The sequence below is a fragment of the Nyctereutes procyonoides genome, unplaced genomic scaffold, assembly GCF_905146905.1.
Source record: "Nyctereutes procyonoides isolate TBG_1078 unplaced genomic scaffold, NYPRO_anot_genome, whole genome shotgun sequence".
NCBI lineage: Eukaryota > Metazoa > Chordata > Mammalia > Carnivora > Canidae > Nyctereutes > Nyctereutes procyonoides.
The window spans coordinates 26,148,646-26,161,850 of NW_026575052.1; the positions used below are offsets into that span (position 1 = coordinate 26,148,646).

Sequence of the window (13,205 nt, forward strand, 5' to 3'; positions counted from 1 at the left end):
CAGCAGGGGCTTCTGCCTGGGGTCAGGGCGGCTGCTAATGGTCGGCTGTGTCTCCTGTTCCCCAGGTGAGTCTCACTTCACAGTGAACCAGCAGCCCTTCCTGTACTTCCAAGTCCTCTTCCTGACGGCACAGTTCGAGGCTGCCATTGCTTTCCTCTTCCGCATGGAGCGGCTGCGCTGCCACGCTGTCCATGTGGCACTGGTGCTCTTTGAGCTGAAGCTGCTTTTAAAATCCTCGGGACAGAGTGCTCAGCTCCGTGAGTATTTGTCAGCAGTGGCATCCCCATAACACACTCCCCATCTGGCGGCAGCAGACACATAACTACCACTGGCAGGGATTTGGACAAGTGGTATGGATTGTTTTAGAGCGTTGTAGACAGCACTGTGTAGAGTACCAGCCCTGTGGCCCGTCAGTCAGACTGCCTGGAGAGTGGAGCAGAAGATGCAGTCTCTAGAGTCATGAGTCATGTTCCTATTAGGGTCCTCACTGGAAACCCCAGCAGCCACCTTCTGCTCATGCCTGCCTGGGGTGGGAGAGTCAGAAGAGGGGCAGGAGATAAATGCGAATGAATGCCTGCAGTTTCCTTAGCAATGCAGCAGAATTGCCCCAGAGCACATGCCATAATTGTCAGTTGTCTTCATCTTTTCATTCAGAGACCAGCATCCTAGTAATTTACTGCAAAATGCTGTTTCCTCCACTCAACTTGGAAAGAAATTGAGGATAGGGTAGTGAAGTTGACATTGGCAAATGTTGGCCAGGCTGCAGGAGTAGATACTGCTGGGTCTTTGGATTCAGCTCTCATAGTTCCTGGTTTCCTGGGTCAGAGGGGCAGTGTGGTTGTGACCACTCCTGTCCCCCATGGTGCAGTCAGCCATGAACCTGGTGACCCTCCCTGCGTACGGCGGCTGAACTTTGTGCGGCTCCTCATGCTCTACACCCGGAAGTTTGAGTCTACAGACCCGAGAGAGGCGCTCCAGTATTTTTACTTCCTCAGGTAAAACTCACTTTTGACCGTTTTCTTAAGCTGGTTTTGATTCCTGCCATCCTGAGGACTATTAGAGACCTCAAGCCCATGCCAGAAACCGTGTTGCTTTTTGTCCCCTTCCAGGGATGAGAAAGATAGTCAAGGAGAAAACATGTTTCTGCGCTGTGTGAGTGAGCTCGTGATAGAAAGTCGAGAGGTATGTCAGTCCCTCTTCTTTCCCACCCATGATTTGCAGTGCACATATCCATGCTAACATGATATTTCTGGTCACTCCAACATGGCTGTGGTGGATATAACCCAGGGAGGTTTCAGTTCTCTGGTTTCTTGGCTTCTGATCCTGAAAATACTGTGTCAGTCTTACTGCTTTCCTGGTTTATGTAAAATTCCTCCTGCCTCCCCTACTTTCTTGCCCTCCTTCATCTCCAGAGAATCGTGGCTTGTGTATATCCTTGTCCAGTAAATGGAGTAAACTTTTTTTGTCTCCACAGTTCGATATGATTCTTGGCAAACTAGAGAATGATGGAAGTAGAAAGGTGAGTTAAATGTGCCCCTGGTGATGTGTTAGTTTGCAGTGGGGGATGTATAAACTGTCCAAAGAGTGTAGTTAAGACTTTAGGATTCAAGGTGATAAAGATGCAGATCTGAGTGAAATGGCTTAGTTTAACAAACAAAGGATGAAAATCACAGGCCACAGTTGATGCCCTTTATTTTAACACACATTTACATTTCTCTTTAACATATGTAAATTTATGATGAGTTTGGTTTTTGGTAATCTCTACACCCAGCAATGTAGGGCTCAAACTCATGAGCCCAAAATTAAGAGTGACCCGGAGATGAAGAATCACACACTCTTCTGACTGAGCCCACCAGGTGCCTGATTAGATAGCTTTTTTATTATGTCCAGAGGACTCCATCTGTTCATGCCTGCAATATTTTGAGTTGAGAAGGCTACCTTTCTGTCATTCTTGGCTCCAAAAATATGCAAGAAAAGAAGTTGTTTCCTGCACCTACTCTCTCCAGATAGAAAAGTTAGCATTATGTTTGACCTCTTTCAGAAGGTAGTTTCTGAGAGCTCAGAACGTCACACTGTCCCTGAAGATGCAGTGGCTGTGAACCTTGGTGATTCCTTGAGCCGCATCACATGCCTACAGATGGGCAGAGGCCCAGGTGTCAGAAACGAGTCCTGACATCCCTCGGGCATTCTCCATGTGGCCTTAGGGAAGTCACCTGCCTCTCTCAGGCACTCATTTTCCTCACTGGTAAAAATATGGGTGGCTTAGAACCAGAATCTCAAGATGAGCTCACAGGGCTCACACTCTCCAGCTCAGAAGAAAGGCCAATGACCATACTGATGACAGTGGCCATGCTTCTTGAGCAGTGACATTTGCCAGGCACTGTGCTGAATGCTGTACAGGTGTTTTCTAATTCAATCACCACATTGATAATCCAACAAGGTGTTTTTCAAGTGAGGAAATGGAGGTAAGAAAGGTTATTTTCTTCGGGATCACACAACTAGTAAGAAGGGAAACTGGAATTTGACCCAGGCCTTCTTGACCTGGAGCCCATGCCCTTCACTCTTCTCCTGTGTGCCCCTGGGGTGGCAGGAACAGGTCACCCCTACTAGGTCCAGTGCTGAGGGAGAATCAGAACAGCCAGACAGAGGTCACTCTGGCTGCCCTAGCTCTTCCATGCTTCTTATGGCCTCTCACATACTCCTGACCATTTGGTTGCTGGTGAATGTGGATGGTGATTTAAAAAAAAAAAAAAAATATCCTGACACCCCTTGCCACGTATTTTTTCAGCACTGAGTTTCTTTTGCCATCTGTCTTAGAAAGCAAATCCAAAATCTTTCAGATATTTCCTCTGAGCCTCCTGATTTTTCCACCTGGTGCCTACTCATCAACAAATGTATGATCATGGACTATTTCTCCTACCCTTTGGATCATCTTGGACAATTAACAAGCACAGATGTTTTATTTGCTGGCTCCTCTGTGCCACCCCTGACTCTCCTTCATGTGTCGTTTCCTTGGTCCCTTTCATATGTTTAATAGGACCTTACATCTTCAAGAAAGCTAGTGTCTAGCTGATGACATATATGCATTGCCCAGGGCAAACATTTTCAGTGAAAGTAGTTTTCAGATCCCAACTGCTTCTCTGTGTTTAAAGTAACATTTCTGTGCACATCTCTTCTCCTCCCCCTTCATAATTTGTCTTGTCAGCCTGGAGTCATAGATAAGTTTACTAGTGACACAAAGCCTATTATCAACAAAGTTGCTTCTGTGGCAGAAAATAAAGGACTGTTTGAAGAAGCAGCAAAGCTCTATGACCTTGCCAAGGTAAAGTATACCCTTTTCTTTCTCCTTAATAGATGTCGGCCTTTTGGCATTCAGTACACAAACATTTTGATGACACCACTGCTACACCACTCTCCTGCTGAGGCCTTTTCTCCTAGTGCTTAGGCAACTAATGGTCCTGTCAGGGTGAAATTCCCATTTTACAGAATTATTCCTGCCACAAGGTATTTCTGGCCAAACAAGAGGAACATATTGCAAGGATATCCTGCAGGCACTGAGCTCTAGTCTCACTTGGCAGCAGAATAAGCGTCCATCACATTTTGATGGTGAAGCTTTGGGTGAAAATGCCTTCGTGCTCACCCTTCTGGTAGCCGCAGACATGCTAGTGAGCACTGTGTGTTAGGGAAGGGAGTGACAGCTAAGGCGTTTGGAGAGAACTAGAATAAGTATGTCGACATAACATATGGTGACTACTGATTATTGTGTGGCCCAAAAAAGATATGTTCTTTTTTTTTCTTTTTAATAAACTGAAAAAAGTAAGCCAAAAGAAGATTTATAATTCATTTTCTTGAATTTAAAGATGTTTTGATTGAGCTCTCATTAAGATGTAGGTAAATGTACAAACATTAAGCGTACAGCTTGGTGAATTTTCTGTAGGTATATATCTGTAACCATCATCCAGATCAAGATACAGAACCATTTTTATCCATCATCTCAGAAAATTCCTTCTTTTGGTGGTTTTCCCTTTTGCCTTTTGCTGATTATTTAATTGAGTCCTTCCTTAATTTTAAAAAAAATTGAGCAGAATGCTGACAAGGTACTGGAGCTGATGAACAGACTGCTCAGCCCTGTCGTCCCCCAGATCAGTGCACCGCAGTCCAACAAGGAGAGGCTGAAGAACATGGCGCTCTCCATTGCTGAACGGTAAGGCTGAGAGCTGGCTCCCAGGCTCTGTGGAGGCCCCGTACCAGGTTGCCAGGGTGCCAGTGCCCACCAAATCCATCTTTAGCTTTACCAGTCACATCAAGTAGTTTCCCAGAAACTCCCCATCCCTGTAGCACTGTTGAGACTTCCTGTTTCCCCGCATCATAACCAATACTTGATACTATCAGACTTTGAGAGTTTTGCTAGAAAGAAGGGTATGAAAGCGTATCTCACATTCTAATCCTGCACATTGGGTTTAATTCTAGGCATTGTACTCATCAATATACTGTTAGCAACCGTCTCAAAGACATTTTGGAACAAAGCTAGTGATGGCTGGATGGGGGAATTCTTAAAGGTGGTAGTGGCCAATGTTTAAGAATCTGGCTTTCTTCCTCAGTGAGATAACTGAGTTATCAGACTTTAACTGATGGAACTCCCAGGCTGAGGCAATAGTCATTACTTTTTGTGCCCTCTACAGATACTCCTAAAAACGTGAACCAGAGAAAATTGGGTTGGAGATGCATTCCTAGAGTAGCACAGAACACTCCTTATCAAATAATCCATTTAGCAAACGGTCTCCAGTGGTGGCTGCTGGGATTTTGGCCCATCAGAACCTTTCACCCTTCCTGTAGATTTGGATGCTTGAGATGGTAGCTGGGGCTAGAGGACCGTGCTTCATGCAAAATATTTACAGATGGAGTCATACATACCAAATCCACCATCAACTTCGTGGCCATTTAAAAAGAACTACTTTCCACACCTTAATTCACCTCATCTAGAGATTTCATGAGCTTTTTGGCTTTTTTCAAATGTTTTAAAGTTAGACATTTGTACAGAAATTCATTTCTGTCCCCCCTTGCTGCTTTTTTGTCTTTCAGGTATAGGGCTCAGGGAATCAGTGCAAATAAGTTTGTGGACTCCACATTCTATCTTCTGTTGGACTTGATCACCTTTTTTGACGAGTATCACAGTGGTCATATCGACAGAGCCTTTGATGTAAGTTTCAAGAGGAATGTTTGAAGTGCAAGTTAATATAAGCCCTTGGAAATTCAAAGCCCATCATGGGATTCATTTAAAACAAAGGAAGTGTTACCACATTCTTCACCTGTTAAGCGAAGAAGACAAGCATGATCCTGGGAATTGAAAAGGGATTTCTGTGTTTCTCTTTTTTTCTTCTTTTTCTCCCCTATTCCTTTCCCCATTAGTTTGAAAGTGGAGGTTTCTCAGAGTAACTTGAAATATCTGAATTTTATAATTGTCTCAGAAAATGAGGTCAGGAATTAAGTTAGCAAATTAGAATCAGAGCCTTTGTGTATATGAGGGAGCAGCATTTTCTCTTAAGAAGCCATTTTTAACATGTTAGATGCCAACCGTCTGTTTAAGGAGATGAAATGCCTGTGATGGTTGTATCATATGGGGCTGGTGGGGTTTTGTTTTAAACAGATAATTGATCGTTTGAAGCTCGTGCCCCTGAATCAGGAAAGTGTGGAAGAGAGAGTGGCTGCCTTCAGAAATTTCAGTGATGAAGTGAGTCCTTTTCTTCTTGCCTTATGGATTTTTTCCCCACTTCTGCTGAAAGCTTTTGTTTTAATGTAGCTGATAACATTAAGAGCCCTCACACCACTCAGACTGAGTTTTCTAAGGCGAGTCCAATTTCAGGTATCTTGGGTTGGTTTTTCTTTGAGTAAACATATCCCCATCAGATTATTGTCCAGATTCCTGATGCAGAACAGTCACTTTAGTTGACATTTCCTTGGGGGAACAGATTTCTGGTTGATCCTGTGAAATCTGTTTTAATTTTGTATTGTCTACTTGTTCTAGAGGGTCTTGGTGCTTAACTCTGATTTTAAGTAATTCCCTTGAGTATATGAAACCTGCACCATGATACACTTCCTTCCTTCCCTTCTCCGAACTATTTTGTCTTGAGAAGCAGAGCACTGACCATAGACACAGTTATCATGAGCCCATGACCCCCAGAGCCACTGTCTCTGAAAGGTTTCTAGCACATCGCCACCATCTAGCTTGTGGGTACTCATTTGAGCTGCACACTGGGATTACTAAGAAAACTTTAAAAATCGTCATGCCCAGGCCCTCCCCTACCCCCCTGCCCCTGAAATTGTAGTTTCTCTGATCTGGACTGGCCCAGAACTTGTCTGCTTGTTCCCACATGCAGCTGGGGTAAAACTCTTCTCTGGAACCCTAGACACTCAGGTCCCACTGTCTGCTTCTGGGATGTCATTAATGTCATTAACAGTGTTTCCATTTGAAACTGTTAAACTCCAGAAGCAAATACCTTTTATGCAAACATGTTTCTGTTTTAGAGGAAGAAGGCAGACCACCTTCTGCACATGTGCTGGGGAGGCTGCCTGCTGTGGTACTCAAAATGTAGAACGTCTTGCCCCTTGCCCACCTGCCCTTCCTATCTGCTGTCAGTTCTACCCCAGCCACTTGCCCTTTTGTTGTTTCTCGCCTTCCACGGAATGTATTCATTGCGTTCGGGACTAAAGTGGTGCCCAGGGCGTCCCTTGTAGACAGCCCCAAGGACTCTACTAGGGCTATGCACATCTGATGGAGACAGTCTGGTAGCACTAAGATAGAGGGGCTCCTGAGGACTAGAGAACTGACGTGCTGACACTGAAGTCCAGACTTGTGTTGGCAGGCACTCTGCTGGCTGATCTGCGTACATAGTGGCCAGATGGCAGCATGCTGTGGGCCACTGCCCCACTTAGGAGGGATGGCATAAAGAAAGGAGCAGAAGAGTGACCTGCCTCAGCTAGGAAGCCTGGGCTTTGCTCTCACGCTTGCCGTTTCAGTGCCACTGGCTCCTTTTGGTGACCCAGTAGCCACCTAGCTGTGGTGTGCCCAGGCCAGTTCCTCCTCCTCACTTTGTGTGTTTCTTCCGTGCAGGTCAGGCACAACCTCTCAGAAGTGCTTCTCGCCACCATGAACATCTTGTTCACACAATTTAAGAGGCTCAAAGGGACAAGTCCATCCTCGGCATCCAGGCCCCAGCGAGTCATCGAGGACCGTGACTCTGTAAGATTCCAGCGGTGGCCAGAACCATCGCTGAGAACCACCTTTCTGGTCTGCCGTCCCGTGCCACCTCATGACCCTGCTCAAGCCCCAGATGCTCTGTTTTCTTACTGCTTAGCAGCTGGGTAAACCCTGTGTCAGGAGTCTCTCAGAAGAAGTCCAACAGTAATGGCATGGCCGTTCTTCTCAAGCTTTAAAACAAACAGATGTGAAGTCTGCAAATACCACTTTTTTTTTTAAGAGAGAGAGTACATGTGAGCTTCTGGTGGGGGGGAGGGGCAGAAGGAGAGAGAATCTTAAGCAGGCTCCATGTGTACTGTGGAGCCCGACACAGGGCTCGATCTCACTCAGGCCTTGATCTCACCCTGAGATCATGACCTGAGCACAAACCAAGCACCCCATGCAAATAATCACCTTTAAAAAAAATCAGACAATACCAATTCATAATGTTTCCCTAGGAATTTCCTATGCATTTTAAAATAGGAAGGTTATGGGGTGTCAGGGGAGCTCAGTCTGTTAAGCATCTGTCTTTGGCTCAGGTCATGGTCCCAGGGTCCTGAGATTGAGCCCCACATTGGGTTCCCTGCTCCGTGGGGACCCTGCTTCTCCCTCTCCCTCTGGTCTTCCTCCCTGCTTGTGCTCTCTGTCTCAAATAAATAAATTAAAATCTTTTAAAAAATAAGTAAATAAAAAAGGAAGATTATCTTATGAATCTCTGCTCAGCACTTTCATCAGAACCATGAGTACTTTTGGTCAACACATGAATTTGATGCAAACCCTTGTTTCTGCTCTTAGTGACCCCAGAGAGGTACCTATGGCAGGCATCATTATCCCCATTTGACAGCTGAGGAAACGGAGGCCCAGAGTCAGGAAGCAGTTTCCTTTTGTGGGCCCCTTCGGTGGAGGTGAAGGAGCCATATCTGAAAACGAAGTCATCTGACATGAAGCCAGTGCCCCTTTCTGCTGCCTGTGGGCCCTCCAGCATTGTGTGGGGCAGGCCAAGTCCAGGTAGATAGAGTCCTAGGACTCGCACGACATATGTTGTCCAGTAAATTGGACAGAAGGGCCAAGGGGTTTGACACAATTAAAAAGTCCCTTTCCCTTAACTTCCCACTTAATGTTGAAATCCTGTCCTTTGTGGGCTTTCTTAGCTGTGACCCCGCAGGCACTGTCATAACCGAACTGCTGACTAGTGAGCGATGGTGAAAATGTTCACCTTCAGCAGTGTAGCTGGTGGTGCTCCAAGGGGTCCACTCAGTGGTGGGCCTATCCTTGTGTGCCCCCAAGGCAGCTGCTGATCTGCCATGCACCCTTAGACAGGCACGAGCCTGAAGCTAAATGTCAGGAGACATGCCAGCAGTGGACTCACTGTGCCTGGGCCTTGGCAGGCGAGTGTTGAAGTGGTGGACATTTCTGATGTTCCGTGTGCTGCTCACGGGCCAGAGGAGGGCTTGTACAGAGAGTAGAGCAGTGGCCTGGCAGGCCCTTTTCCCACATTTGAAGGGAACTGTTCTAAGACCAGCTGAACTCACATTCTCTGTGTCTTAAGTTCTCTTTTTTTAAAAGGCACTTAGGTTTTATCACGAATAAAGCCATTCTCCTATCTTTCTCTCACTCACTACTCCTTTTTTATGATAGATAGGGATGAGTAAGATCCAGGAGAGACTTAAATGTAAAAACTACCTGCCCAAGGAGTGAGTCCCTTTGCCTGAACACCCTGAAAGTTCTTTTAAAGTAGTTTCAAATCAGGCATGAAAGCCCATGTACTTTTTTTTTTTTAAGATGTTATTTATTTATAAGAGACACACAGAGAGAGGCAGAGACACAGGCAGAGGGAGAAGCAGGCTCCCTGTGGGGAGCCCGAAGTGGGACTCGATCCCGGTACTCCAGGATCACGCCCTGAGCTGAAGGCAGATGCTCAACTGCTGAGCCACCCAGGCATCCCACCCATGTACTTTAATACAGTTTTAAAGAAAATCTAATGGGCATTTTCATCATAAATTAAAAATTTCTTCTGGTTTAGACAGTCATTAGGACATATACTTGCCAGTTTATTTCACATATCAGGTAAAAAAAAAAAAAAATTGGCTTTCAGTTTTCTTTTTGAATAGTCCTTAGGAAGCCTAGTAAGTGACCCTTGGATCTTCCTTAAAAGTTGTTACTGGTCTAAGAGATGTTTGTAGACTCTCCCTTTCTACTCCAGATACAGTTTCCTTCCTAGCTGCTATAAGCACCGAACACATCTCAAAATAGGGCAACCTAAAGCTATTCTTGTAAGTTTCTTTATTCCATATTTAGTGATTTATCACCTGGAAGCCACTGTGAAGGTTGTCCCATTTTTGTTTTTGTTTTTGTTTTCCTGTTACTGAAATCACCTGAGTTAAAATCTTTTTTCCTCCCAGAACAAGCTAGGAATTTCATAAATATTACTGCCTAGGAAAAGAGGGCCCAGCACTTATGTCAGGAGGGAAGAAATGGGAAGAGTAAAAGAAAGGAAAAGGGAAGAAAAGAAGCAGGAGAGGAAGAGAGCTGAAATGGGATTGGCTGCCTTTGTGGGGGCTTGAGAACTTCAGATTGCCACAGAGCCAGGTGGACAGAAACCAGGCAGGAGAGAGAGAGAGACAGAGATGTAGAGTTGGCTGCCTGAAGCACAGGGCTGTGTCAGAACTGATCACATGTGGCAGGCGAGGCAGCTTGTCTGGCAACCTCATCTGTTTTTTGCTTAGTAGACTGGGCCCCAGTGGATGAGCTTTGCTAACTCTGCACCATGGGGGCGGCATGACAGTTGGGGGTAAGACTGTCATCCACCCACCAAAAATCTGGCCCTGACACCAAGGGGTAGAACATGGAAGATGATGGTGGTTGCTCCCAGTATAGTGCCCTCACTTGGAAGTTCAACAGTTTTCTTCTCTTCTTTCCCTTTCTCTCAGCAACTCCGAAGCCAAGCCCGAGCCCTAATCACCTTTGCTGGGATGATACCCTACCGGACATCTGGGGACACCAATGCAAGGCTGGTGCAGATGGAGGTCCTCATGAATTAAGTGTGATGCTTTGAGGGGCTTCTGGGACTGCACGCTGTCAGTACCTTGGGCGCATGGGCCCACTGGGGTGGAGTTTCTGGTTTGTTTCTGTTGTGTTTTGTTTTGTTTTTTTGTATTATGTATTTTTGTCAGCACCAATAAATTTCTTTGATTTGTATTTCTTTTCACATTCTTTTTTTTTTTCTTTTTCTTTTTTTTTACTTTGAAATTTTTTTTAGATTTTTATTTGTGTGGGAGGAAATGTCTTTACTAGTACTTGGGCCAGAGAATGATAGGCTTACATAGGCATCTGTGATTTGGTTAAAGTTGACCTTAAATGATTAAACATTCACCCAAAATGAGCAAGGAAATGAAGCCTTTGGGAGTTGCTTTTATTTAGATAGAGTATTCCATATGGCAGGGCCACGGTTCTTTTTTTTTTCTTTCTTTTTTTTTCTTTTTTTTTTTTTTTTTACATTTTCATTTGTGAAAGCCACCCTCAGCCTTGCCCCTCTCTTCTCTTGGGCGTGCCTTGGGGTCTGGATGGTCTAAGACCATCCTCCAAATCATCTGCTCTATTCCAGGATTAATTAGTTTGCTCTTCTGTTGAAATCCCACTGGAGATGAAAATAGACCTAGAAAAATAGCTTTTTTAAAAAGGAACATTATAGGTACCTCAGCTGGAATGTAAGGAAGGGCAGGCCTCTATGTTTCTCCCTCTGTAATTGCCTGCATGGGCCTGTGCACTCCCCTCCTCCAAAACACTTCTAAGCTCAGTCTTCCTTTCTCTGGTGGTTAGTTCCTGTTGGACAACCCACCTTTCCAGCTGCTCCACTCATGAGGCCCACTGGCCAGGCAAGCTCCTGGGTCATGTTCCGAGTGCTGATGTACAGAATCCAGATGCCACTGGGCATCAGCACTGAATGCCTGGTTCCTGAGCAGAGGTTGTCCCCCATCATTGGCTCGGTTTCTCCTGCCACCAGTCCTGAAGCCCTGTACTAAACTAGAGAGGATGAGGATGATTGTTTGTTCCTGAAAGGGCCAAGTGAACTTCCGGAAATCAGGCAGCAGTCAGCCATGCTGGTTTTACCAACTGTTTTGGAGGCCAGCTCTCCCAGGAAGATGTTAAGATACCAGAGTCTCCAAATGTGCTTTTCCTCTTAGAAGTTCTTTGCCACAGGGCATGGATACCCTCACTGTCCTGTGGTGGTTAAAATAGTTGTTAACTTTCCTTTTGGGAAAGCACCAGTCTTCCCCAAAATAATAATGGGACCATCTGCTGTTTGTCAGTTGGATTCCATGATCCATCAAGGACGTGGCCTGAGGGTCGGCAGGGGCTGCCTCTGCCTTCATTCTGTCCCACCTATTCACCCTGGAGCACCCACCTCCAGTTGAGCTTCACTAAGAAAGTCTCAGAAGATGAGCCCTGCAGGGGACTTGATTTAGCAAGCTGTACCGTTTATATGTGCTGATTTATATTTTACACAAGTCCCACAGTTCACCTTAACAGTGCTTTACAAAAAGAGTACACAGCGGACTTAGCATAAAGTGTGACTTTGTGATCTACTTTTAAATATTAGATCTTCCTCATAGATAGACATGTAACACCAATGTAAGGGCTTACATTCTTTAAATATGTATTTGCTCCCTGCCTCACCACTTGTTTATCGTTGTGAATTTGCCTTTCCTTGCATCATACCGTTCCGCTAGCTCCAAATAGGAGAGCTGCCCATGAGCCCCACATAAGGGGTTGGGTCCTCAGCCCTTTGGCCTGTGGATGAGATATAATATCAGGAGAAAAGCAACCAGACCTTGAACTGCCCAGATGGGGGAGCTGAGTGGAGTTGAGAGGAAAGCTGTCCCTGGTTGGCTCTGAGGACTTGCCCTGTAAGAGCCATCTGTAGAAGAAATAAGATAACTGGGTTCATTCCAGAAAGGCCAGACTCCCAGAGCAAATCCCAGGGCTTGCCCTAAGGCCTGTTCTGTGGTGACACGTGGCCTATTTGGTGTAGAGACACAGGAAACTGAGGCTGAGTTTGCAAGGCCGCAACATAACAGGTTCCCCTATATCCATGTTTACAGCTTGTGCCCAGAAACCATGGTCCTGTGACAGGCCATTAGGTAAAAGTCCTCCTCAGCTCACCCATTCAGGGAACTAAATCCTTTCCCTTGATGGTAGTCCATGATTTTAGGAACATTTATACAGAGATGCAGAGAAAGGTACTGGGAGTCTCACATTCCAGGGATGATTCCAATCTTTCTAACAAAATCAAGGGCAGCTGGAGATTGACAGGGTTAGTGCCTGCCTCAGAATGGCTCATAATCAACTCACTGAGACACTCAAAGGGAAGTACTGACTTGATCAGGGTCCTTTTCAGAGGCCTTGAGATTGTATTTCAAGGATTCTGTTCCTTTTATTTATCTATCTATTTTTAAGTAAAACAGCTCTGGCTGCCTAACTTCAAAGGGAAAACAAGAGGAACTGGTGAGCTCTCTGAGAGCAGGTCCTTTGGTTTTATCACTTCTGAGACAGACAGGCTCATCAAAAAGCAGGAAGCGCTAGTTCACACTGGGGCTGGAATGTGGGCCCTTCCCCTGCCCCTTTAGAACTGAGTGTCTCATCAGAGACTTCATGGCAGTATGGCTCTTGTTAACTCTTGATGCAATTTTAAATAGGGGCTTGGATTACTTAATGCACAGTATTACAAACTTTTCCCCCACAGTATCCAGTATTTGCTGATGAACTCACCCACCCCCAACCAAAAAATTGAGGACTATTCACTCTGGATTATCACTCCTGCCTGCTCTGAGTAAACTCTCTGGGCCAAACTTTTAATACTATAACAACTACGTGTGGATGTGCCAACATACTGCTACCATAGACTAGATCTCCACAGTCCTTGTTTCTCCATTAGGCATCAGAACTTTTGTCTAGCTTATTAGGTAGT

At 45.3% G+C, this 13,205-nt stretch overlaps 1 protein-coding gene across 1 annotated transcript in view; it reads left to right on the forward strand.

Moving 5' to 3' along the window:
* NUP93 (nucleoporin 93) overlaps positions 1 to 10,435 on the forward strand; it is a 109,552-nt gene extending 99,117 nt beyond the window's left edge. The window contains exons 13-22 of the mRNA XM_055332157.1: positions 66 to 257; positions 869 to 995; positions 1,110 to 1,182; positions 1,475 to 1,519; positions 3,206 to 3,322; positions 4,086 to 4,204; positions 5,083 to 5,200; positions 5,648 to 5,731; positions 7,112 to 7,240; positions 10,168 to 10,435. Coding sequence (XP_055188132.1) covers positions 66 to 257; positions 869 to 995; positions 1,110 to 1,182; positions 1,475 to 1,519; positions 3,206 to 3,322; positions 4,086 to 4,204; positions 5,083 to 5,200; positions 5,648 to 5,731; positions 7,112 to 7,240; positions 10,168 to 10,278 — 1,115 coding nt within the window. The 3' untranslated portion in view covers positions 10,279 to 10,435. The remainder of the gene's footprint in view (positions 1 to 65; positions 258 to 868; positions 996 to 1,109; positions 1,183 to 1,474; positions 1,520 to 3,205; positions 3,323 to 4,085; positions 4,205 to 5,082; positions 5,201 to 5,647; positions 5,732 to 7,111; positions 7,241 to 10,167) is intronic.
* The last annotated feature ends 2,770 nt before the right edge of the window (positions 10,436 to 13,205 follow it).